The sequence below is a fragment of the Natator depressus genome, chromosome 3 (assembly GCF_965152275.1).
Source record: "Natator depressus isolate rNatDep1 chromosome 3, rNatDep2.hap1, whole genome shotgun sequence".
In the NCBI taxonomy this organism is placed as follows: domain Eukaryota; kingdom Metazoa; phylum Chordata; order Testudines; family Cheloniidae; genus Natator; species Natator depressus.
In genome coordinates this window covers 149,108,569-149,134,861 of record NC_134236.1, presented here as the reverse complement: position 1 = coordinate 149,134,861, position 26,293 = coordinate 149,108,569, and the positions used below count along the sequence as shown (strand labels likewise).

Below are 26,293 nucleotides of genomic sequence, written 5' to 3'. Positions count from 1 at the left end.
TCACTGTAGGTGGATGGCTGCAGTTCAGATGAAATGTAAAAATAAGGACCCTGTCCCCTTGTGCTCATTAAAGATCCCATAGAACTTCTCCCAAAAGAAATAGCATTAACCCCAGTTTCTGGCCAAATTCCAAATTGGTCATTGCTTTTGGTCTCTCTAAATCCTGCCTGCATTTTCAGTTGAATATGGGAGTCTCCTTCATTTCCTGTCCTAAAGACTCCATTAATGCACCAGTATAAGGGTACAGCTACACTACCCACCGGATTAGCGGGTAGTGATCGATCTATCAGGGATCGATAAATCGATCCCCGATCGCTCTGCCGTCGACTCCTGTACTTCACTGCGGTGAGGAAGCGGAAGCGGAGTTGACGGGGGAGCAGCGGCAGTCAACCCTGCGCCATGAGGACACGAGGTAATTCGACCTAAGATACGTCGACTTCAGCTACGCTATTCTCGTAGCTGAAGTTGTGTATCTTAGGTCGATTTACCCCTTCCCCCCCCTCAGTGTAGACCAGGCCTAAGATTAACCATAGAAAGGGACTAATACAATGTATGCAAATGAGAACAAGTGAGTTGATTCTATGATGTGCAACTCTCCCTCCCATTCTCACCCCCTTCCTGTTGTCTCCTCTGGACATGTTCATGTCTGCTCTAGTTGTAAGCTCCTGGACGAAAAGCCTAAATCTCTTTATTTGTCTGTAAAGCAGCTGAGAGGCAACTTTGTTTCAGTAGCAGAGATCTTTAGACACAATTTGTTTGTAAATTTCTTCGGGATCCTTGAGGAAGAAAAGTGCTGGCAAAATGTGTGCTGTTTTCATATAGTCCATAACCACCCAGCACTGTGAGATTTATTTTACAGTTCCCAAGCATGTAGTAAATGCCTTACTATACATATAAATTGCACATGGCCTCTGCCCAAAGCACTTAACCTTTAAATTCACACATGATGCAAATAAGAGGTAACAAAACCTTTTGTTTGTTTGTTTTGCGGGGGTGTGGGGAACAGATTGGGGGTCGTACTAAGATCACATGATTACTCAGCAGAGATGGGCAAACAACATTGTTGGGCAAAAAGCTTACCAGTCTGTTACAAATTTTAATTTGTCCAAGTATGGTTTACATCAGAGTTTTGCTTCAGATCTTGCCTGACAGAACTTATTTCTTCAAGGACTTCTATTCCCTCCCTACCAGTAGCAAAAGATTTGAAGGGCAACAAAACTCCAGGCTTCCCAGACATGGAATTAGATCCCTGCTAGCTGACACTGGGCATGAAATTCCATCTTGTGTTCAAGGTGGCCAGATGTAAAGTTCAATGGTAAAAATCCAGTGTAGTCCGTTAAATCATTAGGAGTTGCTCTTGTGATATATTTGCAGTTGTAATTCCACTCCCAGCGCTTTTTGCATTGCAAGTTCTGGTTTCCTGCACCAGCATGTTGGAACACAGTTATACAAGCACATCACAACTAACGTGTGTTATGTGTAATTAATTGGCCAGAATCCCAGGAGAAATAGCTGCCTACCTAATGAAAATAGACTAACATCTTTGGAGACTTTCAACTGAGTTGGGCCTGCCTTATTCAGGTTGGCTGTGGAGCTGGTATCTTCCCAATAAGATGGCATGGGGGGGGTGAATTTAGAGTTGGCTTTTGATACAGTAAGGAACTGGATGCTCAAACTTAGCCAAACAGGATCAGATGGATAACTTGCCAGGAGCCTGCACCTAATTTACACAGAATGGAGCTCATGGCAGTTGCCATTGTCTTCCATACAGAGAGGTACAGCCTATGAGTCCCAGGATGCAGTGTTCCCTTTCAGTGATCCTTCTTGATCCAGTGGGGAGCTTTGCTTACTGTGTCCTCTGGTGTTCATAGTCCTTGCCTCTGTAATAAAAAGGTGGCAGTGGCCACCCATGCTTTAGCCAAAGCCTTTTCTCAGTTATCAGTCTCAAATTTGAGGTGCTTTTCTGCTTCTGTTTTTACAGGTATCTTACCCGCTGGTCAGTCAGATCTGCTAAGCCCATCTGGAAGAGGGGTCCTAAGTGGTGCAGAGTCCCCTTCCGTGTTGGACACCCCTTGCTAATGGATAACATCAACTATGGGCAGAAGCCTGTTTATTTAAATCACTGAGGCACAGCGGAACTTGCACAGCCAATGGATCACAGCTCTTCAGGCCACTCTGCCTGCCTCCTTGTTCTGAGTTTCTCAGCCCCAGCGACACCCTGATTCCAAGCATCTCTCCTTTTAGCATTCTGTATTGTCTCCAGCGAGCAAGCAACCATCTGCTCCTCTGGGGGCATGCAGGATTCGTCATCATTGCCTTCCTGTGCAGGTAGAACAAGGGCTGACATTTGATTATCATTTAAAAGCAGGAAAGGATCGGATCATTGCTTCGTGACGACCCAAGAGGGTTTTTGCAGCAGGAAGCTTTAGAAGGAGAATACCTCTCAGATCTGATCTGTCACTGGCCCAAGCCCTACAACGTTTGAAGAAAAGTTCTCTGCTCCCTACTACCACATCAGGAGTGATGGAAATTGTGTTAATCAGTGCTGAAGTGGAATATTTGTGTAGTGTGTAATGACTTTAGTCTGAGGCAGAAAACACATGACAGTGGCAGGCAGGCATTTGGCATGATGATTGTGTCTCACTGTGTGCCTGTTAGCATTATTTACTGGCTCGCTGTAACTCCTGTTCCTGACAAATACAAAACACATTGACATCCTTGGTCTTTCTTCTCCTTCCATGTAAACTTGCTGAGAGCCACTCTTGTGAAGGTTGCAGCTGCTGCCTGGAACGGTGTGTGGTTGGAGCTTATATATCATTGTCTGTCCTGTAGCTCTGTTCCTGTACAGTTCATACACACAGCTGGCTTTCACCTTAGTGAGCAATCCTACTTCCAAAATGTTAGGTATGGACCTGATGCAAAAGCAAGATTAAATTTACTAGGGTTCATTGCTGCTATGTCTCCCTCTATCCAACATACCTCTGAGGCCCCAGGCTGTGTAGCCCTTTTTTATTATCTTCTGTTGTGCTGGTGAGTGCTGTGTTAGCTTAGGCAGGACCGTCTGTTACCATCTACCACCATCGACAAGAGAAGTGGGGGAGAGTCAATGACCTGTGTTGTGTAGCAGGTCAGACTAGATGACCAAAATGATCCTTTTGGGCTTGAGTCTGTGAAAAGGAAGCTCTAGATTCAGGCCAGGCAGAGTGCAAGATGCCTGGATCCTTGGCTTTAGGGAAAATGTAAGTGTTGACTCTAAGTGTGTTGAATCCTTAGGTAAAATCTCTAGCTGAGCCTCTCAGAAAATGGAGGCTAGGAGCTCTATCGCCCTATTCTGTCCCTTTCCGCTCTCTTTGAACGATCGCTACTCACATTGTGTCTAGAACAAACACACTTCCATGGCATCTTTTCTATGGCGGGTAACCCAAATCAGCCATCAGTGTGATAGTGGGAGAATGACTTGGTGAGACAAGTGCAGTGGTACGCCATGTGGACCCTGAATGGCAGAACCTGAGAGCACAGTATTTACCAGCACAACAGACTGATTCTTGTACAGTTGGGTCTTTCACTTCTGCCAGCAGTGAGCAGGGTGGACCTCTACTTTTAACAAAAGAGACCCCCTTCTCTCCCCAACACCCACACCGAGCACAAGATGGAGTGTGGAGCCCTGAGTGTAGGCAAGACCTAGAATGCAGCAGCTTTTCCTTCTGATACTAAGACAGAAGCCTTATTTTCTATTTACATTCACATGCTACAATCAACCTTCGCTCACGCTGCCTAGGAATAAGATCTGGCACACAATGCCTGAGCGCTCAGATGGGGCCTAGGTTTAAGAATACACACAGTGAGGCATTAGGGAAATCCTCAGGACTCTTTTTGGGGCACAGAAAACTGCTGACAGGTGCAGGAATTTCACACAGGTTTATTAGAACAAACAATAACTGCAAATCCCCAAGTATAAAATCTAAATGTGACCCCTCTTCCCTTGAATCCTCAGCTTGGGCGGGCAATTCACAGCATGAAGGGCAGGTCTATGTTCTTCTCACCTGTGCCAAGGTAGATATAGCCATATTGTTTAGTCATGGGGATGTGGTAGAATGTCAATCCTGGCCACAGCAAGCTCCTCAGAACCACCAGGCTGCCTCCCCTCTCCAGCTGGATGCTCCAGGATCCTACATAACAACAATGTGGCTGCTGAGAGTCAGCACAAATGCAAGACACCCTTCCTGCAGTGATATGTGCTAAGATCAAGGAGCGATCCCAATGGGTTGCTGCCTGGCTAGCACAGGGAGGTGAATTAAATGGTACACAAGGCTGAGCTAGCACAGTGGGGACTCTGCTACCTTATGGGTGTTGGGGATATCAAAGGATCTGCCATACCAGGAGGACAAAGAATTCTGAACCCTTCCACACCACTCACCCTAGCACTCCAGGCTGCCTTTCTATTTCCAGGCACTCCCCTCTAGTTTCACTCAGCATTTTCCCACAGCTATGGTGTGATGAGAGGTACCGGTGTGTGATCTGAGCCTAAGAGTCAGCAGATTCTATTATTGGCTCTATTTGCTAAGGGAGGCAGCAGATATTCTAACGTGGGGCTCTGTAGCCTGCTTGGTCTGTGTATCCACTGACTCCCCCCCCCCCCCCCCAAAAAAAAAAAAAAAAAAGGTTAATGCAAAGTTACGGTTGCATGCTGGTATTTTGTGTCCTTCCAGAATGTAAAGTTCTGAAAACCAGGAAATACAGAGGTAAGGTACACAGCTGTGCAACTTTAAACCCATAACATGCACCTCTGTAGCAGCCCTCCCAATACCTACCTCCCCCATGACCTGAGCATCTCAACCCCTCTCCCCTCCCCTCCCACTCATTCCCATTTTCCTCTTCTATTTCTGCAGCCTACCCTCCCTCCCGTCCTCCCCCAAGCATTCACCTGTCATTTATTTTCTTTTCAAAAATAATTTGAATGCCTTCTGGGTTTTCTGCTGTATGCAGATTACATTTCCCCAAACTAAAAAAAAAAAACCTTTGACAGAGGCAGATCGTAGCAATGCCTATTCCTCCCCCCCCCCCCCCCCCCCCCCCAAGATTTCTGGCAAGTGTCAGATTTGAATTTACAGTGCCTCAGAGTTGTTCAAGTTTGATGTCCCCTTGAGTCACACAGGTCTGATGACCTATGGCGGGCTAGCAACTGTCTTGGGCTGTCTGTCTTCAAAGTGTAATCTGGTTGGCTCACGAGTGTTAGGTATGTGCGTATCTAGATGCCAAACTCTCTTTCAAATACTGTTTTCAGTTGTGTTCCTGCAAAGGGCTTAGTGGGTGCCTTGCACTAGTCGGGGTAAACGATGAGTGATTGACACCATTTTGGCCACGATCACAGGCCTGGTTTGATCCTATGTCTGCACACAAAAAAGTTGGTAGACTCTGTCAACTTTAAAAATAGCTGCTTCTTTTTTCTCTCCAGTGGGCTATTTCTTGAGAACCTCTTACACAACTGACCCCAAATTTGGATAACTGACTCTACCCCTCGTCTCCATGAAGCACATCAGATTTCAAGGCAATCCAGTTAAGTCGACCTTTAAACAGAAAGCAGTTCTCAACCTTAACTAAAGCAGCACTGGCATTCTGCTGCTATTATATGGTACCTGAGCTAGCTATATAGCTGATCTCAGGAGGCTAACTTGGAGTGGAGTACTAAGCCCTGGAGCAATTTGCTCTGCTCATCTCAATCCTTGGATCCAAGCCTCTAGCAGCCTTGGGAACAGGAATCTGCAACTGGTCAAGAGCTAGACTCTTTTCCCAGAATGCTGCGTGAAGACAGAGAAAAGATTTCCAGCTCCAAGATGGAAGATTTGCCCTGTTGTAGGTCCTGAGTGAGAGGAAAGAAGAGAAAAGTGAAAGGCAGGGACACTTTTCAGAGCTGCCTCCAAGCTCTGAGTGATTTATAGAAAAGGTTAATTTTCCTGAGCCTTTCTTGGCTCCACCTTTAGAGTGGGGATTAGTTGCAATGTTAATTGTGCTTTGGCTTTGCTGAGAAGGTTAGGAGCCAGTGTGAAAATGCAGTTTCTCCTGGAAGTGAGAAGCTCTGAGCTGCTATTTGTTTTATACTTGACAGGACATTCTGGGAACAACCCACCAGAGAGGAGGTGGCAGGAGTGTTAACTAGGATTCAGCGCTAGGGGCCAGGAACTGCCTGGAGAAGAAAACATGGGTTGCGACACCAAATCTGCAATGGCTAGAGCAGAGGTGGGCAAACTACAGCCCATGGGACTGTCCTGCCTGGCCCTTGAGCTCCCGGCTGGGGAGGCTAGCCCCTGGCCCCTCCCATGCTGTTCCTCCTTCCCTGCAGCCTCAGCTTGCCATGCCACCAGCATCCCAGGGGGAAGTCAGGGTACAGGGGGCAGTTGGATAGGTGTGGGAGTCCCAGGGGGCCTGTCAGGGGGTGGGGGTGTGGATAGGGGTCAGGGCAGTCAAGGGACAGGGAGCAGAGGGGGTTAGATGGGGGTGGGGTCCTAGGGGGGCAGTTAGGGGTGGGGGGATCCTGGGAGGGGGCAGTCAGGGGACAAGGAGCAGGGGGGGTTGGATGGGTCGGGGGGTTGGATGGGTCAGGGGTTCTGAGCGGGGCAGTCGGGGCAGGAAGTGGGAGGGGGCAGGGTCAAGCTGTTTGGGGAGGTACAGCCTTCCCTACCTAGCCCTCCATACAGTTTCGGAACCCTGATGTGGCCCTCAGGCCAAAGAGTTTGCCCACCCCTGGGCTAGAGAGAGGTAAAATGCATGGGGAGAAGGGCTACTGGTAAATCTCCCCGATCCAAACAAGAAGCAGCTATAAGGCATCAGGCCCAAATCAGAAAGACAGCAGCTGGAACTGTCAGGCTCCTACTGGCCCATAGTTCAGCTAGACTGAGAGTCTATCGGTTATTGCTGCTTCCAGAACAAGCAAAAAGCCCCAGTCTGTACCTAATGGGTGGCTTGGTTCACTTCTTTCCGCTAGATCCCTGAGGGCTGTGATGGGCAGCTGCTCCTCCTTCCTGAGATCCCTCACATCTGGAAAGTCTTACAGGACTCAGTCTTGTTATTTCATGTCTGTGTGGCCACTGGAGGAATTGAGATGCTGTACTCTTCCATCTCACCACTGTGCAGCTGATCCCCCACTTCACCTACGCCTTGACAAATGCAGACAATGCAGTGCCCCTAATGATTCAGACCCCTGTGAAATGCAGCTCAGGACAAAAAGTAGATGACTCAAGATCAAGCCTAACGAGACAGAGGAGATGTTGGTTGGTGGGAGGATGCATTTCCTGGAACTATGGTCTCACCATCCACTACGATTATCTCTTCACCCATGCACAAAGTGGTGAGCAGGCTTACCACTGTTATGTATTTTAAATGCCAGAATAGATGTGGCCAGAAATGCTTTCTTTCATCTTCTGATGGTCAGACAGCTGTAGCCATTCCGCCCTTATACAGCCCAAGCCGGTGCATTATGCATCTATCTCCTCCCAACTGGATTTCTGCAATGCTCTCTACTTGGGACTGATGCTAAAGGCCCATTCAGAAACTGAAACTGGTCAACTGTGTGGCTGTCTGCCTTTTGAGGAGAGGACATCAAAACAGAGCTCTGCGCTCTACCCTACCTGCTAATCAAACTTCAGATCATATTGACATCTTGGTCCTTAGCTTTAAGTGGATTTGGGGCTCCGCTATCTTAGAGCCTGACTTTCCATAGCCCACTGTGTGAGATGCACTCAAAAAAGGATGCTTCCGGTGAGAGAGAGCAGGTTTGAACTCAGAAAGCACGGGGCTGGAGTGTTCTCCGTGGAGGATTTGTAACTATGGAGCTCTCATTCACCAGAGAGCAGGCTGAGCTCACATCTCACCATCTTGATACAACAGTGCAAAACCCACCTTTTCATGCAGGAGTTTTCCAAATAAGCGTGTCATAGATCACCCTAAGCCTGCTCTTTTAGAAGTCAATCACCAGCATCTGAGCACGATCAGAGAGCAGTCGAATGGGAAGAATATCCCTTTCTTTCCCCTTTGAGAGAAGGTATTACAACAGCTCCTGAGAATTAAGAAAATTAAATGCTTCATTCACACCATGCTGGGGTCTTTCCTAGTGCTGTGAACCGACCCTCCACTGAGGTCACATCTGGGAGGAAGGCTGGTCTTGTGTTAAAGTATAAGATGAAGAAAGAGGTAGAACTCCTAGGTTCTATTCCTGCCACTGACTCAGCACGAGCCTATGTGAGTTATTCCACTCAGTACTTCATTCAGTTTCCTTCTCTGTAAAATAGAGCTAAAGCCTACCTCATGGGAAGATTGAGGTTTAATTCATTAGTCTGATAAGTGCTTTGAGGTTCTCAGATGGAAGGTACTAGGGAAATACAAAAATCATTTGTACTGCAGGGGAAATGTAAATAGAATTAATAGTAAGAATTAATAGTAAGAAGTGGCTTTTACTAGCATTAAGTACTACTGTTTGTAAGCCACAGTTCTGTGTCAGATGTGGCCTGTGCTGTAACTAAATCTCACATACACCTGGGGTTGACCCCACAGTTTGGCAGTAACTAGGCAGTGGTTCCCCAAGAAGCAGGGGCCTGGAGAATCACTGGGCTTGTGGCAGAAGCTTCCCACAATAATGCTGCTCAGTTTAAGTTTCTGTTCTGTAAAATGAAGGGGGGAAAAAAGGACAATTTACATTTTAAGTTGCATCCGCCAAAGGTAAATAAGCCAAGCGCTGTCTGTGTGCTGAAACTATTGCCTGTCGCAGCTCCAGAAGGGAAGGGAGGGCGCTGCTGTGTGGGAGGAAAGAGCATGGGAAAAATATCCTCTGGATGAAGATCTGGAGCTTCCTATTCCCTCTTTGGAGCAGACTACAGCCTCCGCCCCTCCAAACACAGGCAGGAATGTTGAGGAGTTCCTTACATCTTTCCAAACAATAAAATGTTTTGAAGCTCAACCAACCAGTATTAAACCACTGCCTCTTTTATGGCCCTTTGAGAGCTGCCAGGATACCTGGGCTGCATTTCAAAAGTCAACCTCCCTCTCAGCTTCTTACTTTCCGATCACAGATAGAAATCCCTGTCTCATCCTCCGTGTCTGTCTCAGCTCTGGGCTGAACCTTGTTCACAGAGCAACAGGGAGTGTGCAACGGTAACTGTAGAGGGAGAGGCTTTTTAAACAATGCTGTTTGCAGAAGAGCTTCCCCCAGTGTATGGGCCACTTTCAAGCTAACCTCCAATTGCACAGCTACTTTGGAAGTGGTTCAGTGCTCCTCATTTGGGGGTGATGCTGAGAAAAGGCAGCTTTATACGGAACGCGTCTCTGATACAGAGGCGTCATGTCCTAAAAGGTCCCTACAGGGTAATAAAAATGACAGCACCAGCTCCTCTTAAAAGGAGGAAAGGTCCTAGGGCTAGAGAGGGAACAGCGTGGCTGCATTCACCACTAACATCACACATAAGACGACCTTACACCACTGCAATTCTGCCACTTCTGGGGGGAAAACTGAGGACATGGTCAACAGCACAAATGTTAATATCCATACACATGACAGCATGGCCAGGTTCCCTTTCTAAAGCAACCGCACATCCTTCATAGCCACAAGCATTTAGCTCTGATAGTGCATCATCCACACCTACATCACCCTTAGCTTCCACTTCTACCAGTGACAAAAAAACCTACACTGGGGAGAGTTTCACACTCCTACTTCACTGTCGCTAACTGCAAAGAAGTGGGCCATAAGGAAAGGAAAGGGCTCCCCGCTGTAGCTCTTGGTGGAATTCTATGCCCACGAGCATTCTCACATTGCACACTAGCTTTGTAGAGCAAATCCTTACTACTCCCTGTGGGGCTTAGCCCCATCATGCCACTCACCGGCTGCAAGCTGAATCTCTCCCACTTGCCCAACGTGCCACCTGCATTCCACATGTTCAGCTATAGTCAAACATTTAAAATTCCCTGTTTAAATTTCTTAATAAAAACTAAACTAAAACACAGCCTGGTCAGAGGTTCAATGCTATTAAAAAACCCACCAGAGGCAGGAAAGCGGAGCCTACAAAGAGTAGAATGTTACCAAAAAGGGTTCTTGCCTGTTCCTAATGCCTGCAACATCCCTGTTACCTAAATGCAATTACACCCAAAAGTTCTAGGGGAAAAGTTTTCACTTCACGGCCTTCTCTCTACATTTTTCTCTCCTATTGTGAACTATTTTTCATTACAAAAGATAAAGCATTTCAGTTAAAAACAAGGTATCTGCTTTCTTATGGCAAGGAGGAGCCCCTGCTTCCCAGAATCACATTGCTCAGGTGCCTGTGAGATTCACACCCAGCCCAGCTAGACCTACTGGTCTAACACCATCTGTTCTTCAGGAAGGGGCTAAAATTCCCCCACTAGCTGAATTTCTGCCAAAGAGAAGGATGCAGACTTTGCACAGAAAGGCTCAGGAACAGGGATCTGGAATGGAGCCTTGCACTGGGAAACAGCAGACTTAAAGCTGAGGGGGTAGGATGTTTACAATGCCAGTCTCTTCCTAGCTGCTGTGATTTTGATTACTACAACCCGTCACTTCATCGTGGGCCCTGTATGGTGGGTTTAGGAATCTTTTAGAGTTGCAAAGCACCCTCCTCCTCAAGTGCAGGCTTCCGTTGGATTCCGTCACACTCCATATTTCTTGCTCAGCTGGTCGCTGTGGAAACGTTTTTGGAGCGTGCCAGAAGTCACGTAGCATCTACCTGGGGAGCCCCTGCATTAATCCGTCACCTTCGTGGATTCCTGTGATCCCATTGGTTACAGGCAAGAAAAAGGAGTCTCTCACCCCTCCTTGCTCTGAATGAAAGACACTTCCTCTAAATCTTGCTGCTGGTTTTCAGGCTCAATTCAGCTTCTTTTAAGCTTTTGTTACTGAACAAATGTGACGTTTTTGAAAGAAAGATTAACAGTTCGATGAAAAGGCTCAATGGGCAGCTTTGTTCCAGCCTTAGGATCCTTCTTCCCCTCAGAATTTTCGGTCACTGTCTCTTTCTTAACCAACGGAGAATATTTGTCTGACTCAGAGGAGATTATGGCTGCCTTGTAAGTCTCTACCTCACTTGATCAAAAAGTGCTGGCCACTGTTAGGATGTAGTTATGACAAGTAGGGGATGGATTAGGGGCAAATGTTGGAAATTATCCTACAGTAAAGGACTGTGTGTTGGCTTCTGTGCTAGCACGCACCAGCACAAACTGTGATCCAGACTCAGTGCACTCGCTGCATATCCCATTCACAGCTCTGTGAAAAAACCCGTAGGATGGGAAGAGTTACACAGAGGCAGCCACTCACACAGCTCCCAACTCATCCAGTTAGCAGGACTAGAAGAGGAGCTCAGAAGTTCCCCCCGCCCCCAACTCACACACCCAGACTATTCCCTCCCCTTCCTAGTAGGAATAGAGGTCATGGGTCAGAATCTGGGAGTTTTCATGCTAACAGACTCTGCATTAACTTTAGTGGGAATTTCCCTGTAGGTTTGCCAGTTTAACAGGGAATTGTGTCACAAGGTGACGTCCCTAAACTTCTCCACTCTCCATGCAGCCACATATCCTGTAAACCCTCAAAGCCCCAACCCACATGATGTTTGTATAGAAGCGTTTCTAGGGTATGAAGGGACAGGTCAGCGTCATGTTGACTCCCCTTCTTCCACAAGTCCTACAGCCAAAGAAGTAGGATTTCTGTTCCTTCCATCCCTTCTGCATCATGCCCCAGAGGGGGAAGATATGTCCCATTGCTTCCAGATTATTTTTGCACGATAAATCTTCAGCTATTCTTCCGTAGTCTGTGGCATTAACAGTCACCTATGATGGGAACTGCGGGGAAGTCAAACTAATGAACGATAATTCCATAGGTCAGGGATGGGAAGAGAGAATTTAACTGTGCACGAGCAGTCTGTGGGGCATGCAGCACAGCTCTGCTACCCTGAGCAGCCATTAAAACAATAAATAGCTAGGAGACAATATAAATGCAGCTGACGTCAATGCCAACCTGGGAGCAGGCACAGTTTGCCACATCTCACGTGAAGCCGCATCAGATGCAGATTGTTCCTAGCAAAAGCTGTCTTGGTTAAGCTTTCTCTAACGTCCAGTAACACTGTTACTGCCCTAGCGCTTCACCTTCATATAATGTCTCATCATTCCCCAGAATAAGGTTTATTCCGCTACTGATTTATGTGGCGATAAACCAGAACACATGGTTCTATCTAAGAGGCTATTCCTGCATTTCCTGTCAGGTCAACAAAAAAGGCATTAGCAAAAGTGGAATGAACAAGAGACCAGGAACCAAAATGGAGACTGAGTGGGGATTTTTTTTTTTTTTTTTTTTTTTTTTTTTTGAGGAAGAAAGAACTTTAAATACAATCCCTGGAAAGTTGCTGCAAAGACTCTTTGTCTCTGGCTTCATCATCGCCTTGTAGCAATCGGGACGGTGAAAGCCTCCACCACAGCCCAAAGGTTGATGGACAACCCTGCTCCAGTATAAACTCAGCCAAGGCCTTTGGCTAAACAAGCCCCCTGAAGTGATGTAGAGTTGGGACCCAAAGATAGTAAATACACTGCTTTATGCATAGAACCCAAGCCCAAGGAAAACAGACATCATTCCAGAAATCAGAGCAGACTGTGGACAGCAAGTCCAAAACTGTAATGCTAGCTGCCTCTGGAGTTCTCCTGCTGCGCTGCCACATGAGGGATTCCAGTCCAGTCCGGAACTCCTCAGCTGGCACTGCCCAGCTCCAGGAGGAGGGAACATCTTGTGTCACTCTTGAGCAGCTCCCTTGGGAGTGGCACTGACAAGTCTGAAGCGACTCCAGACTCCTCTCCACTTGGCAAGAAGGATGGGTAGGGCTGATGTGGAGCCTTTGAAGGGGAAAATTATGGAGGAACTGAACATATGCATGCTCTCACTCACATGTGCACACTAGTGCAAAATCCCAACAGCCCTTCTTGGAAGTTGTCTAATCCGAAGGGGGACAGATAAAGCTCTTCTCTGACAGGTCAATATATCAGACGCAGTCTGGTCTCTCTGTTCTCACCTTCTTCACAAAAAGTCTGAAGCTCTCTTCAATACTAGACTTGCTCATTTTACTTTTTGATAAAAGAAAAGGAGTACTTGTGGCACCTCAGAGACTAACGAATTTATTTGAGCATAAGCTTTCGTGAGCTAGCTGTAGCTCACGAAAGCTTATGCTCAAGTAAATTTGTTAGTCTCTAAGGTGCCACGAGTACTCCTTTTCTTTTTGCGGATATAGCTAACACGGCTGCTACTCTGAAACCTTACTTTTCGATGGTTTCCTTTTATAATGTACTCAGCACTGATACTGATGCCATACTGTCCCCTGCTGGAAGACCTGAGGTGTAGCAGTTTACCCCATGGATGCTTGATTTTTGTTAAACAGAGGAAACCAGGTACAGTACAGCCAAAACTAGTGCCTTGGTCAAGTCCTGTAACCCACTGCTCCAGCTGTTTGGGTCCAATTCCCAGCTCTGGAGGCTCCCAAAAGTTCTGGGCACACTCATCAGCTGTACTGACCAGTGTCGTCATGTTATTGCTTGTTTACCAAAATTAGGGTGTCCAGATGTCCCGATTTTATAGGGACAGTCCCGATTTTGGGGGCTTTTTCTTATGTAGATACCTATTACCCCCCACCCCCATCCTGATTTTTTACACTTGCTATCTGGTCACCCTAACCAAAATAGCCTTCTAACTGGCAAGTAACCCCATGGGCTGCAGTATCTCAGGCTGTCAGACATAGTCTCCAAGGATCGCCCTTCTATTCTGGGGATAAGGATGGCTATGGGCCGCATTGGAGAACTTGGGCCATACTTTGGCCACTCCTGCTTTAAAGCATCCTTTTCTTTCTAGCACTGCCCCCCTCATTCATTATGGGCCTTTTAGTTTGGATTTCAGTGAAGCAGCTTGAAAAGCCTTGTCCCTGTGTGGCTCTTGGCAGGCTGAAAAGTAAAGTGCTCTCACTCAGCTTTCACAGGGCTAGGGTGGTGCTGCTTATTGTTAAGCAATGAAAGGGGTGGGCTCAGGTCACATCTGTGAAACGTTAGCAGAGAAGGGAGGCTGGGTGAAAGTAGGTGGCCAGCACAGCATAGCACTTTGCTGGATTTTGCAAGGCCACTGGGGAGATAGGCAGCCATTTGTCTTAGAGCCCCGATAACAGGCTGTCTTGCACTCTGCAGGCTAGCTGGGGGCCGTAAATGCCTCAGCAGACACAGACTCTTTGAATGGCTGGAGATGGAGGCTGATAGGGATTAATCACCCCAGGGGGGCCTTTGAAAGGGAGTTAATTAGCTGTGTTAATGCCTGGAGATAAAGCAGGTTCATGTCTCTTGGCTCTGTCACTCCCAGCACCTGGGGCTTTCCAGGCCGCCATGAAACCACCACCAAAATGGTGTTATGAGCGTGGCCGATGCAAACGCACAGAGAGGCTCTATCTCCCGCTCAAGAATGCAGTTCCTCCGTGTGCAAAGCCCATTAAGTCCTGGCTTTCAGTGTGCAGATAAAGTGTGTGCAAGCCAAGTTCAGAGGCAATTACATCCCTGATTTCACCAGGCTATTGTCAGGAGAGTTTAAGGATAGGGTAACGCACAAGCGTGGGGCCAAGTGGTGGTCACAAACCACTTCATGTGCAGTGCTGCATCAGGAATACTATGGGGCAGCAACACTTCCTTGTGAAGCGGTGGTGCCTGGGGACGAGTAGCTGCCAGCTCCCCCAACACTTACTTTGGAAAGGAGCTGGAACAGTTTCTGTTTATGTGGATTCCATTAAGTAATCTCCTTCTCCCCATCCCCCTGGTGAATCTTGAAATAGAAAGAGGCCAAGGAGCCCCATCTTGGTCCATCCTGCCTATATAGAGCCAGCAGGGAGCCTCCTCAAAAACCACTCTCTAATATATGTTCTGCAGTTAAACCACAGGGAGTCTTATCTCAGTTCATCCCCCCATGTGCTGAGACAGCAGTGGCTAGGCCCGATGGGTGCTTCCCCACACCCCACATTCAATGCCCATGATCTGTCTCTGGCCATCTCTTCCCCATGGGGTTGGCAGTGGCAGCCTTGTGCCCTACTGCTGCTGGCAGTTGCTGCCTTGCTGCGCTGTGTGTGCTGCAGTGTGAGAGGCACTGCGACTCATTGGCGCACACACTCCACAGCAAACAGAAAGCACAGCAAAGAGCCAGCAGTTGGGCGGAGCAGGACACACAGCCCCTGCCACACTGATCGCTTGGGCAGGAGGAGGTGATCAGAGACAACCTGAGCCCAAGATGTTTGGGTTGTTTTCAGACAAGACCTGACACAAACCCAACACTTGTAGTTGGATCATGTTGGGTTTAGGTCAGGTTGCAAGGAACTGCATCTCAACTGGGTCCCCTTTCACTCTCACCAAGAGACTAGTCAAGTGTCACTGATTCTTTTCCCCACACCCCTCCATCTTTAGCAGACTGCATTTTGTGCAAGGAAAGCCAGACTACACCGTCTCTACAAGTCTTTCACTGCATTTACCACTTCCTGTTGCTGAACTCCAGCGAAGGGATATGGAGCTGAACACCCTCATTTGCCCCACTGGTTTTTGTCACAGCCTTTTCTGATGTCCATTAATTTCACAGCTCTCCTCTAGCTGATCCAGTGATCAGTAGCAAATTCTTAGTGTCAACTTACTTCCTTGGGGTTGAGCCATAAAATAACTGTATTCCCCATCCCCAGGATCTCCTGTTTCACTTCCTCCTAAGCCTTCTTTGCACATCAGATACTCATGCCCCTTCCTGTCCTCTCCAATCACTTGTGTACACAGTCTCTGTCCATCAGTAGTTAGCCCCCATTAATTTTCACTTCTCAGTCGTGCCCATGAAGTTGAAATCTGCTCACACATTTCTCCTTTCCTCGATGTGACTATTAGTTCATATCTGTACAGTATTAGGTCAACTGAAAGTTCGATAGATATGTTAAGAATTATCATCATTCTCTTTCCAAACTTCTTTCCTTTGCCTCCTGCTATGTGAAAAACTGTTTCAGCACTAGTTTCTGAAATGCTGTTACCCAGGATACCCAAGCTTTGCCCAACGTTGACGTCTTGCCAGAATCTCAAAGGCTACACCTAACATGCATAAAATTGAGCAAATTTTCTGCTTAGACTGGACCAGACAACCTTATCCTTTAATACAGAGATATGGCAGCAAAAATTACAGGTCCCAGCATGCAATGCTCCAGCAGCATAGCCATTTGGATCTAAATGGAGAATTGCATGATCAGATACTATGATGGCCAGAGCCGTCCCTTGGGTATGGCGAATCGGGGCGACCACCCCAGGCCCCGTGCTTTGGGGGGCCCTGAGGACGGGGAGGTGAGGCAGAAGGTGGGTGGACGAGCAGGGTGAGCAGGCAAATGGGGAGGCGAGTGGCTGGCAGGCAGGTGGGTGGGAGGGGCGAGGAGGAGCCCCCCTACCAGAACCTCCCCCTCCCCCCAGCGCCTCCTGCCTGCTGGTGGGCCCTGCAGATCAGTGCCTCCCCCGCCCTCCCAGCACCTACTGCCTGCTGCGGATCCAATGTTTCGCGGCATCAGGAGGCGCTGGCGGGAGGAGCGAGGACACAGAGCGCACGGGGCAGGGAGCAGAACTGGGTGGGGAAGAGGTGGGGTGGAGCGGAGTGGGGGTGGGAAGAAGTGGGGTGGGGCTTTGGGGGAAGGGGTGGAGTGGGGGCAGGGCCTGGGCGGAGCCAGGGGGACCACCCCCCGGCAGATTAGAAACTCGGTCCCTATGTCCCGGGCCCCGCAACCCCCTAGGGACGGCCATGATGGTGGTTATCAGTATCATCACCACCACACGCTCAGAAATCATGAAAGAGGCCTCCAAAATTCAAGAGGTTCATTTAAATATTGTAAGATTTAAAAAAATAATACATATTGGGGCTTGTTATTTGCTTTCTGTTTTTTGAGACTGTAGGGTTCACATTTTCATACTTTTCTTTATGATCATTAAGGCCAGAAATTACTTTTTTTTTTAAAAGCGAGATGAGATTCTCACACGATCACTTTCCTCTAACAGGTGGGGCTTTGAGAAAAGCATCAAATATCATGAGACTCACAATACATTCATGAGAATTAGCATCGCTGGCTAAGCTATGGAAATATACATATAACTAGACAGATAGATAATACAGCATGCTGGGACCTGTAGTCTCCTTAGGTATCACCTTTATACTAAAGATAAGGGCAGCAAGGGACCCCATTATAGAACTCTGCTTGCTGCACCCCTGCAATTGGTTCCCTGCTCTTACCGCTGTGTGTTTTATTAATCTGGTGTTAGCTGCTTTTCCTTCCACCTCCTAGACTTCATATAGAAACCTCACTCTGCCTCCAACTTTCCAGTCTCCCATATCTGTCTAGCTTCTTTCCCACTACAGCGATTCTCAAACATTTTATAAATGGAATCCATTTGGAAGCCATCATAAATTCTCAGCATTCAATGAAAAATAAGACTGCTCCAATTACACTTGTTACTTGCCTGCTTTTAGACATGGAAACTCATACTTTAATCCCCTGGTCCAGTTCCTTTGTCTTTAAGCAGCTCTTATAGTTTTTAGGGTCAATGCAGGCTGGGGGTACTACTCATACAGCTCCCACTCAGCTGATCCACTTTTCAACGTACCTGACTGAGGCAGAGCAGGAAGCCAAGTACCACATAGCATGTACCTTATTCTGATCAGATGGCTTCAAATGGAATAAAGAAGACCAATCTGAAACACTAGAAAATAAACTAGTGGTATGAGAGCTGCATGAGCACCTGCCAGAGAAACAAAGAGGAACCAAACATGGAAACCTGACTAATTAGCTAACACAGGTTTTGTTCCATCTTGGGAGGGGAAAGGTCTGGTCTGCAGTAAAGTGGAGGGTGGGCAGAGCAAGGATGGAGTTTTATTTAGTTTCAAATCAAGGGAAAGAGGGTAACCTTAACCCCAATCACAGTTTTTAATGCAACAAAAATACATTTTGAGGTTACCCACCTCTGAGCTTTGACAATCTCTGCTCAAGAGAGACCCTGCCCTGGAAAGGCAGCGATGCTTCAGGTTGGGAGGGTTGGCTGAGCAGTGTGGAAGGAGTCTAGGACAGGAATGGCCATAGTTACTGTAGGTCAGGACTGAGGTGCATTGGCAGAGCTGAGTGGAGAAGGAGAACCCAAGACTGGAACAGCAGGGGGGTGCAGCCAAAATTGAAGGACTTTGGTAGATTTGTGCAGAGGAAACTTGCATACTATCTACCTGCACTATGTCTGGCTCTGCCCTGTGCTATCTGTCCCCTCATTTTAATAAGCACCCATTCCAAGTTTTAGATGGGGGAAAAAAACTCTGCAAACTGCATGCTCATCCAGGGCATGAGCTGGTCTTTTTAACTTTCAAAGCTCCTATTTGGGACTGGTCTGCATGCTGTGGGAAGCAGTTAGAGAGGCTGCATGCCTTGTTGACCCTGTCAGCAACATTTGCCTTGTTCCCATATCCTGATGGGCTCATCCTATAAGAATCATCTGTATAGTCTAAGCAGTGGCAGGGGAATGTGACTGGATTTATACAGGCAACATAAGATGGATTTGTGCAGGAACCACACAAAGTCCTACAATGGCCAACTCTTCTGTTAGGAAGTGCTCAGCTGCACCTGGGCTGGAGTTGCCTTTGAGAATCACCTCCACTAAAGGCATTTAGATTTGCAACAACAGCCTTCCCAGAAGAGACAGCAACAACTCACATTTACAGTAACCTCAGGTAGCTACAGTTAACTAAATGTGTTATTTGCCTCTCCCCTCTTTGACCCCCACATTCTAGCCCAGGGCTGGCTAAAATGCAGCCTGTGGTCAAATGTAGCTACCAGAGCTCTACAAAGCAGCCACCTTCATGTCTAACACAGAGGTGTGACCAACAAATGGCCTAGTCCTGAAGAACCAGAAGAGGAGCTGCATGGTGGGACCTGTAGTCTCAGGCTGCCATTGCATATTACAGATGAAGATAGCTGCAATCAGCTATATGTTATGCAAATTAGCCCTCAGGCTCTCAGCCAACCGCCAATGCCCTTGCTGCCTCTGTTCTAGTGGAGCATGGAAGGCTCTAAGGATGCACAGCCTCCTGCATTGGCTCTATAGTTTCAGTTCTAGAATGAGTAAAGAATTCTGTTCAGCTTTGCCTTGGGCCTGTTTGCAGTTATACTGTACTGGATTTCTTGGCCTTCACAGAACAACTACAGGCCTGACCCTGGATACATTTTCAAGCAGTGCCCCAGATTTAAACTCTGTCTCCTTCAGTCAGTTCCTGGTTTGACCTCAATCCTCACAAACTCTGCTGTTGATAGAGATGATGAGCTGAATTGCATGCGAGCGTCTTTGTTACCTCTGCAGAGGGTGTTCTCTCCTGGACTGGTGGCAACAACACATATCAGTGAAGCAATAGGCAAGTCATGAAGATTGGGTTCTCACAACCTGGAATGACATACTCTGGAGTGCTGGTGAAAGGTACCAGCTTCATTGACAGCACTGAGCTTGAAGGACCTGTGTTCACTGAACAGGGTCAGCAACAGCAGTGCAAGAGAGATGTGATATAATGGTGTGAACACTATACTGGGAATCTGAATTATAATCCCCACATTAACATTAAGGATCTCCAAATGGTGCACTAGGGAAGAAAGTAGCATATCATATAAACCACTACATTAAAATCTAACTGTTTCACCATCAGGTTACAAACTTGTACCCTGGGATTCAGAAAGAGCTGGAACATGAACCCCAGAAGAGAAGGGTCTATAAGAGAAACCCAGACAGAACCTGAACTACAGTACAGTATTGCTGCTACAACACTAGGATAAGATTAACACCTTTCTTCAGATTTCAGAGTGGTAGCCGTGTTAGTCTGTATCCGCAAAAACAACGAGGAGTCCTTGTCGCACAAGGACTCCTCATTACCTTTCTTCAGAGGCATCTAGGAGCCAAGCTTTGTAAACATGAAGCCATACAGCTCAATGAAGAATGGATGTAGGAGAGAACTAGGTGGGATAGCTCAGTGGTTTGAACATTGGCCTGCTAAACCCAGGGTTGTGAGTTCAATCCTTGAGGGGGCCATTTAGGGATCTGGGCCAAAAATTGGGGATTGGTCCTGCTTTGAGCAGGGGGTTGGACTAGATGACCTCCTGAGGTCCCTTCCAACCCTGACCTTCTGTGAAGAGAAATAGATATGTAAGTAAAAACCTGAGACAAATGGGCAAATATAGCAGTGCAGCCAACGCCAGGCCATTTAAGATGTCTTGAAGCTCAGCATTAAGAGGTATACTCTCTAGAGCCTCAGAAGAAGAGATTACTGTCCCCAGTGGGAAAGACACAGGGTGAGCAGGGATTGCAGCCCTCGAGCATTGTTCAGGATGGTGATCCACAATATTCCTGATCTTTAATAAGAAGGTACAACATGTGGACACTACAGATCTCTACATACACTGTTCCTTTTTTCATTTGAGAGGATAGGCTTATCAAATCAATGGAGACCTACATGCAGAGACAGACATAGGGCTTCTCTACCCGGCACTGGCAAAGCGCACTAGAGGGGTCTGATTTGTAGGGTGCTCTAATGTGTTTCACTCTAACTGCCCCATGTAGACCCAGCTGGTGCACTCTGAAAGGTACCTAGTTTGCGTTGATGTAGTTCTGTTTCAAACAGGAGTACCTTAATGCAAACTAGGTACTTTTTAGAACCAGCAGGTCAACACAAGGCAGTCACAGTGCACAGCACATTAGTGTACTTGACAGATCTCACCCCTCTGGTGTGCTTTGCTGGGCCATGTAGACAAGCCCTTGCAGTGTCTTCAGGCTACACCTCTGGATCATGGCACAAGTAGCAGCACTCCCAATAAAGTTGAATGACAGTTTACTCCTGTTTACACTCACTCAGTACTTCCTGAAACTTACAGAATTTCAGCTGAAATGTCATCATTCTCTGCTCAAAAGTTACATTTTGACAGAGAAAGTCTGAGTAAAAAATATATTTGGGCAAAGTCTGGGAAACTATTTACATCCTTGGCACTTCTCAGCTCTGCCAGCCATGGAGGGAGGCTTACACAGATAGCTACTCTAGAAGGGAGATAAAATGGCAAGCCAAAATCCAGGCTTTTGGGGCAACAAGAGCTTTTGACATCAGGACAAGGGAATATCCCACACTGGAATCCTTGGCCCCAGCCAGAAGCATTTAGCAAGCCAGCAAAACACAGGCAGAAATAAAGAGTGAGAAACTGGAAGCAGTTAATGTTTTATAAGGATTACAGTGCATGTTAAATTTGTTAGTCTCTAAGGTGCCACAAGTCCTCCTTTTCTTTTTGCGGATACAGACTAACACAGCTGCTACTCTGAAACCAGTGCATGTTTGTAGATCTAGGTGAACTTCCAAACCTAATACAGCAACAAGGAATGTATCTGCAGAGCACGTGGGACTTATAAAGATTCACTCTCCCTTTAAGCTATGAACTAGATCCTGGCCAGAGTTTCAGAGACAGAAGATTTTCATAAATCCAACCTGCTGGCATCTTTTTAGAGAAAGATTCTGCCAAATGAGTCTTCTGGGGGACATTAAAGAAAACAAATAAAGACTGTCCACCAGACTGATGGGATCTGAACTACACCTACACTGTAATATACACATGCGTGTAGTCCCTCTTTCTCCTTGTAGTTTGTTTTATCCTGCCAGTGTAACAGATTATTACACACTGCAGCATTTCTACTACAGTTTATCAAAGGAAAGTTTGAACTCAGCCTCTCAAAGATATGAGTTTAGAGTTAATGAGAGCCCATTTAGATAAGGAGAGCAATATAGGGTGGGATGGGAGGTGTGAAATACTTCAAACCCCATAAACTACCCTCTATCGCTAGCAGTGTTATCTGCCCCAGCAGGGCACCAGCTGCTACAGACCCCTTCCTAATCAGAAGAGAATGCAGAGCTCTAGCAGAGGAGAGTGCTGACATAGGGGTCAGGAGAAGTTACCTCTATTAAGGATGTGACAATCCTACTGCAGTTTATATTTATCAGGAGAATCTTGGCACTGTAAATGTTTAAGATTTCTTGAGCGAGGGTCAAAACACAATATTCCTGTGTGCTGGACAGAGCTCCTTTGAAAATCAATGTGGCTCAACTGAGACCATTATTACAGACAAAAGGCTCCTTCTGAGCATACCAGCTCCACAGAACTCCTGGGCCTAGTCCACTTCGGATCTGGAAGGCCACTAGGAGGTTATCCCTTTCCTTCCATCCTTTGACTCTAATCTCTTAAGAAAGTCTGTTTACCTGTTGGGATATCATGCTCCAGAGAGTCCAGGAAGTCAATGGATGGGTCCAGGTCAGCCTTTTGCAGGAGTGTTCTGTTCTTCAGGTTAACAGGCTCAGTGAAGTGGAAATAGGAATTTAACTTTTTTGCCTCAGTCAGAGACAGACCTGTAGTATGAACAGTTGGAGACCATTAGCACTATACCTGATCAAATACTCATTATATCAAGATCTCTCTGCTTGTTCATAATCCAGAGTGCACAGCAGAACCACAGCCTCTCTCCTGCTTTGTCCCATGGGCTCCACAGAAAGATCAGAGAGCTGCTGGAAATGGATGACCTCACAGTGTTGGGGGAGATTTTGCAGGCAATGCAAATTTCAGTCCCAGATTAGCAATGGGTGCTGAACAAGACAAATCTCTCTGTGAGCCCTGCAATCAGAGGGAGAATTCCTCTAGCCCTACAACTACCAAATGCTGCTAGACACTTCATGGACCATAGCATAAAGGCAGGGGTTCCCAAGATTGGTTCACGGCTTGTTCAGGGTAAGCCCCTGGCGGACCATGAGACACTTTGTTTACCTGAGCGTCCGCAGGTACGGCCGCTCGCAGCTCCCAGTGGCCGCAGTTCGCCGTTCCTGGGCAATGGGAGCTGCGGGAAGCAGCACGGGCCGGGCCACCGCTTCCCGCAGCTCCCATTGGCCGGGAACAGCGAACCATGGCCACTGGGAGCTGCGAGCAGCCGTACCAGCAGATGCTCAGGTAAACAAAGTGTCTCACAGTCCGCCACGGGCTTACCCTGAACAAGCCGCGAACCAAGTTTGGGAACCCCTGCATAAAGGAAACTATGCTCAGTAACTTTAGAGACTCAGAGCCAAATCAAATCCATTGGTGATTTGGAGTCCTTCTCCTCCCATCTCTCAGAATTATGCACTCTGTATTAGTGATTTTGTTAACTCTGTTAACAGTTCCATAAGATGAACCAAAATGGATTCAGCAGTACTGGATTCCCTAGTCTCTGTTCACCAAGTCAAGGGAGAGGAACAAGCCAATAACCAGAATACCAGCTAAAAGGAGAAAGTAAACCTCTCTTACTGCTTTTGTATTCAAAGTACAGACATGCACCTGAATCCTGATATAGATTATGTGGATTTACCTTCAAAATTCCTGTTTTCATGGACAGGGCCAAGCGGGGTCTTCACAAATGCACCCCGTGGGATGATACCCACTGCCTTATCTATCTGATCTATCGTAGCTACAAGACGGATTTCCTCCTTGATCATGGGCTTTAAAGAAAAATAAGCAAATATTAAATCACAGCTTTCATTGTTTCTTTTATTGGAAATAAACTCAGGGTGCATGTAGGAACCACAATACAGTCATCATCTTGAGTTTGATGGGATTATGAGAATGATCATACCTCACATATTCTTAGTGAAACAATATAACATGGAACATTGTTAAGAGTAGACATGTCAAACCCACTGGGGCAGTAGCTATTATTCCTTCCCTCTGGATTAACCCAGACATAACTGAGATCCGAATTTGGCCATTTGATTATAAGCAACAGCAATTGTGTGTTCAGTTTCTATATAAAGTGTCAGGCACAGCTATGAGACAAGATGCAAATGTTAAATAATGCTACATAAAAATATCTGAAATGAATCCAACTAATTCATATAAACAGAAAGAAGAAGTGAGGATGTTTCCAAGCCATTTATAACTCCAAGGTTAGCTGAAGTGGTCAGTGAAAGTTGCTGCTGTTCCATAGAGACAGAAATCAGGGAAATGCATGTTCATCCCAATATGAACAGGGATTTCCTTAAAGGAAATGTGAGCTATGTTGAGCTCCTGTTGAGACTGAAATACTACTATCCCTCTTCTCCTAAGGCAACAGTACCCAATATTTTGGGGGCACCAGTTAGCGCTGCCTGCTTCTCTACAACTCCTCCCATTCCATGGCACCCACTCACACATGTATTGGTTATGAATGATGGGATCCTCGCAAGTGTAACACTTTGTACTGGAGCAGCCTGAACTCCCTTGATGATTAAAGCATTCACAGCTGGTTGGGAAGGGCAGCAGACTGGGAACCGGTATAGGTTTATTACCAGGAAGAAGTATCAATTTAAAGTTTGTTCAGTTCAAGCTGGGAACAACTGTGTCAGGGGACATCTTAGAAGACAGGTCTGGAAAATGTTGTACTTACCCCACCTTCCTCCTCATATATTCTCTCATTCTCTTCCGCCTTCTTCTCAGTGGGATCATACTCATAAGATGGATCCCCCTGGAAACGGCCCTTTAGCCCTGCAGTCTGTGTGATCATTTCCTCAGTAGCTGGTGGCAGAAGACTCCACTCCACACAGTTCAAGCTGTCAGCCACACAAACACAACAAAGGGCAATGCTTATTGAAACACAGGGACCCTCCTTTTCAGATGTATGCAGCCCACTGGGAACCTTGCAAGAACCATTGGAGAAACAGGTGACATGCAGAGAGACTCAATGGTGTGCATTGATAGAAACTGATTGCCTTCTTAAAGCAAGGATGGAAGCTGCTGTTCAATACTACATTGTACAGCCAGCATCACACAGACATTTTTAAAAGTCTTGTGGTTAAAGAACTAGGAGGTCTGGGTTCTATTCCGAGCTCTGCCACAGACTTCTCTGTGTGAACTTAAGGGTATGTCTACACTGCAATAAAAGACCCACCTAGGGTGACCAGATAGCAAGTGTAAAAAATTGGGACAGGGGTGGGAGTAATAGGAGCCTATATAAGAAAAAGCCCCCAATATCAGGACTGTCCCTATAAAATTGGGACATCTGGTCACCCTAGACTCACCACAGCCCGAGTCCCGTGAGTCTAAGTTAACTGACCCAGGCCAGATATGGCTGTGCCGTGGGTCTTTCATCACAGTGTAGACGTACTCTTAGGCAAGCTTCCACACTTTTCTGTGTCTCAGTTCCTTCTCTGTAAAATCCCCTTCCCATAGGGAAATTGTGCAGAGAAAACCATGAAGGGTTTGTAGGGTGCTCAGATGTTATGGTGATGAGCACCATAAAACACCATAATAAAGTCTTGTCACAGTAAGAGGCAAAGACAGAAACCAGCTCATCCCCGCCCGCAGCCCCTCTCAGCTGCAGAAGTAACTCTTCCGCCCAGGCTACCCCACAACCCGTTGCTGTGTCCTGCATGGACAAATCTTGGAAAGAAGCTGCCCCTCCAGGGACTATATGGACAGTTCCTGGACAGTCTGCCCTCCCCCCTGTATGGACAGCTCCTGAGTCCAGCCTCCCATGTCCCCATCACCTGCATGGATAGTTCCTGAGCCCTGCCTGCCCTCCCAACACCTCTCTATGGGCTGTTCCTGGATCCAGCCTCCCCCCGACCTGTATGAACAGCTCCTGCCCCTCCCCCCGCACACACCCACACCCACCCACACACCTGTAGAGGCGGCTCCTGGGCCCGGCGCGGTCTCTCCCCAGCCCCTCGGCGATGTAATAGGGCCCGCGGATGCCCTGGATGCGGCCCCAGAACCGGACCTGCTCGAAGCGATAGTCCCGGCGCAGCAGCAGCAGCGAGGCCCGCAGCGCCGCCCGCTTCTCCGAGCTCAGCCCCCCGCCGCCCCCGGCCACCAGGTCCAGCGCGTAGGTCAGCGACTCGGCGTCCATGGCGGGGCTCCCGGGGGGCGGGTGGTGCCGGCTGCGCAGGAAGCCGCGTCCCGTTACCTGGCAACCGCCTCCATGGAAACGCGTCTCTCGCAGCGGGCGGAGTCGAGCCGTTGCTGCGGCTCGGAGGTCAGAGGGCACAGGGTGCTGGGGTCAGAGGTCACGGGCGAGCAGAAATTGAACTTCCCTTGTTAACCCTTTACTTCGGGGCGGGGAGGGGTTCGCAATTTTTGGTCAAAACTGAAAATTAATCAAATTCAGTCACATGGAAACAGTGCAGAGGCAGATGGTGGCACCATGGCAAGAGCAAGACCCATGATGCCATGGCAAC

The 26,293-nt window shown here is 47.4% G+C and overlaps 2 protein-coding genes across 4 annotated transcripts in view; one reads left to right on the top strand and one right to left on the bottom strand.

Moving 5' to 3' along the window:
• The window catches only part of MRPS18A (mitochondrial ribosomal protein S18A), a 30,724-nt gene extending 28,007 nt beyond the window's left edge, over positions 1-2,717 (top strand). The window contains exon 6 of the mRNA XM_074949056.1: positions 1,982-2,717. Coding sequence (XP_074805157.1) covers positions 1,982-2,126 — 145 coding nt within the window. The 3' untranslated portion in view covers positions 2,127-2,717. The remainder of the gene's footprint in view (positions 1-1,981) is intronic.
• RSPH9 (radial spoke head component 9) lies at positions 1,813-26,077 on the bottom strand. Of its 3 annotated transcripts, none has more exons than XM_074949054.1 (6): positions 25,739-26,077; positions 24,505-24,667; positions 23,452-23,581; positions 22,319-22,465; positions 4,044-4,169; positions 1,813-2,912 (listed from the first exon to the last, which is right to left on the bottom strand). In XM_074949054.1, the coding sequence occupies exons 1-6, from the start codon at positions 25,963-25,965 to the stop codon at positions 2,887-2,889; spliced, it is 819 nt and encodes a 272-aa protein (XP_074805155.1). In that variant the 5' UTR covers positions 25,966-26,077; the 3' UTR covers positions 1,813-2,886. The 3 variants fall into 3 exon arrangements, 2 of the variants coding, with proteins under 2 accessions (XP_074805155.1, XP_074805154.1); XR_012638883.1 differs by lacking the exon at positions 1,813-2,912 and adding an exon at positions 18,020-18,116 and having other exon boundaries at positions 4,031-4,169; positions 25,739-26,076; XM_074949053.1 differs by lacking the exon at positions 1,813-2,912 and having other exon boundaries at positions 3,929-4,169; positions 25,739-26,075.
• Positions 26,078-26,293: the final 216 nt, after the last annotated feature.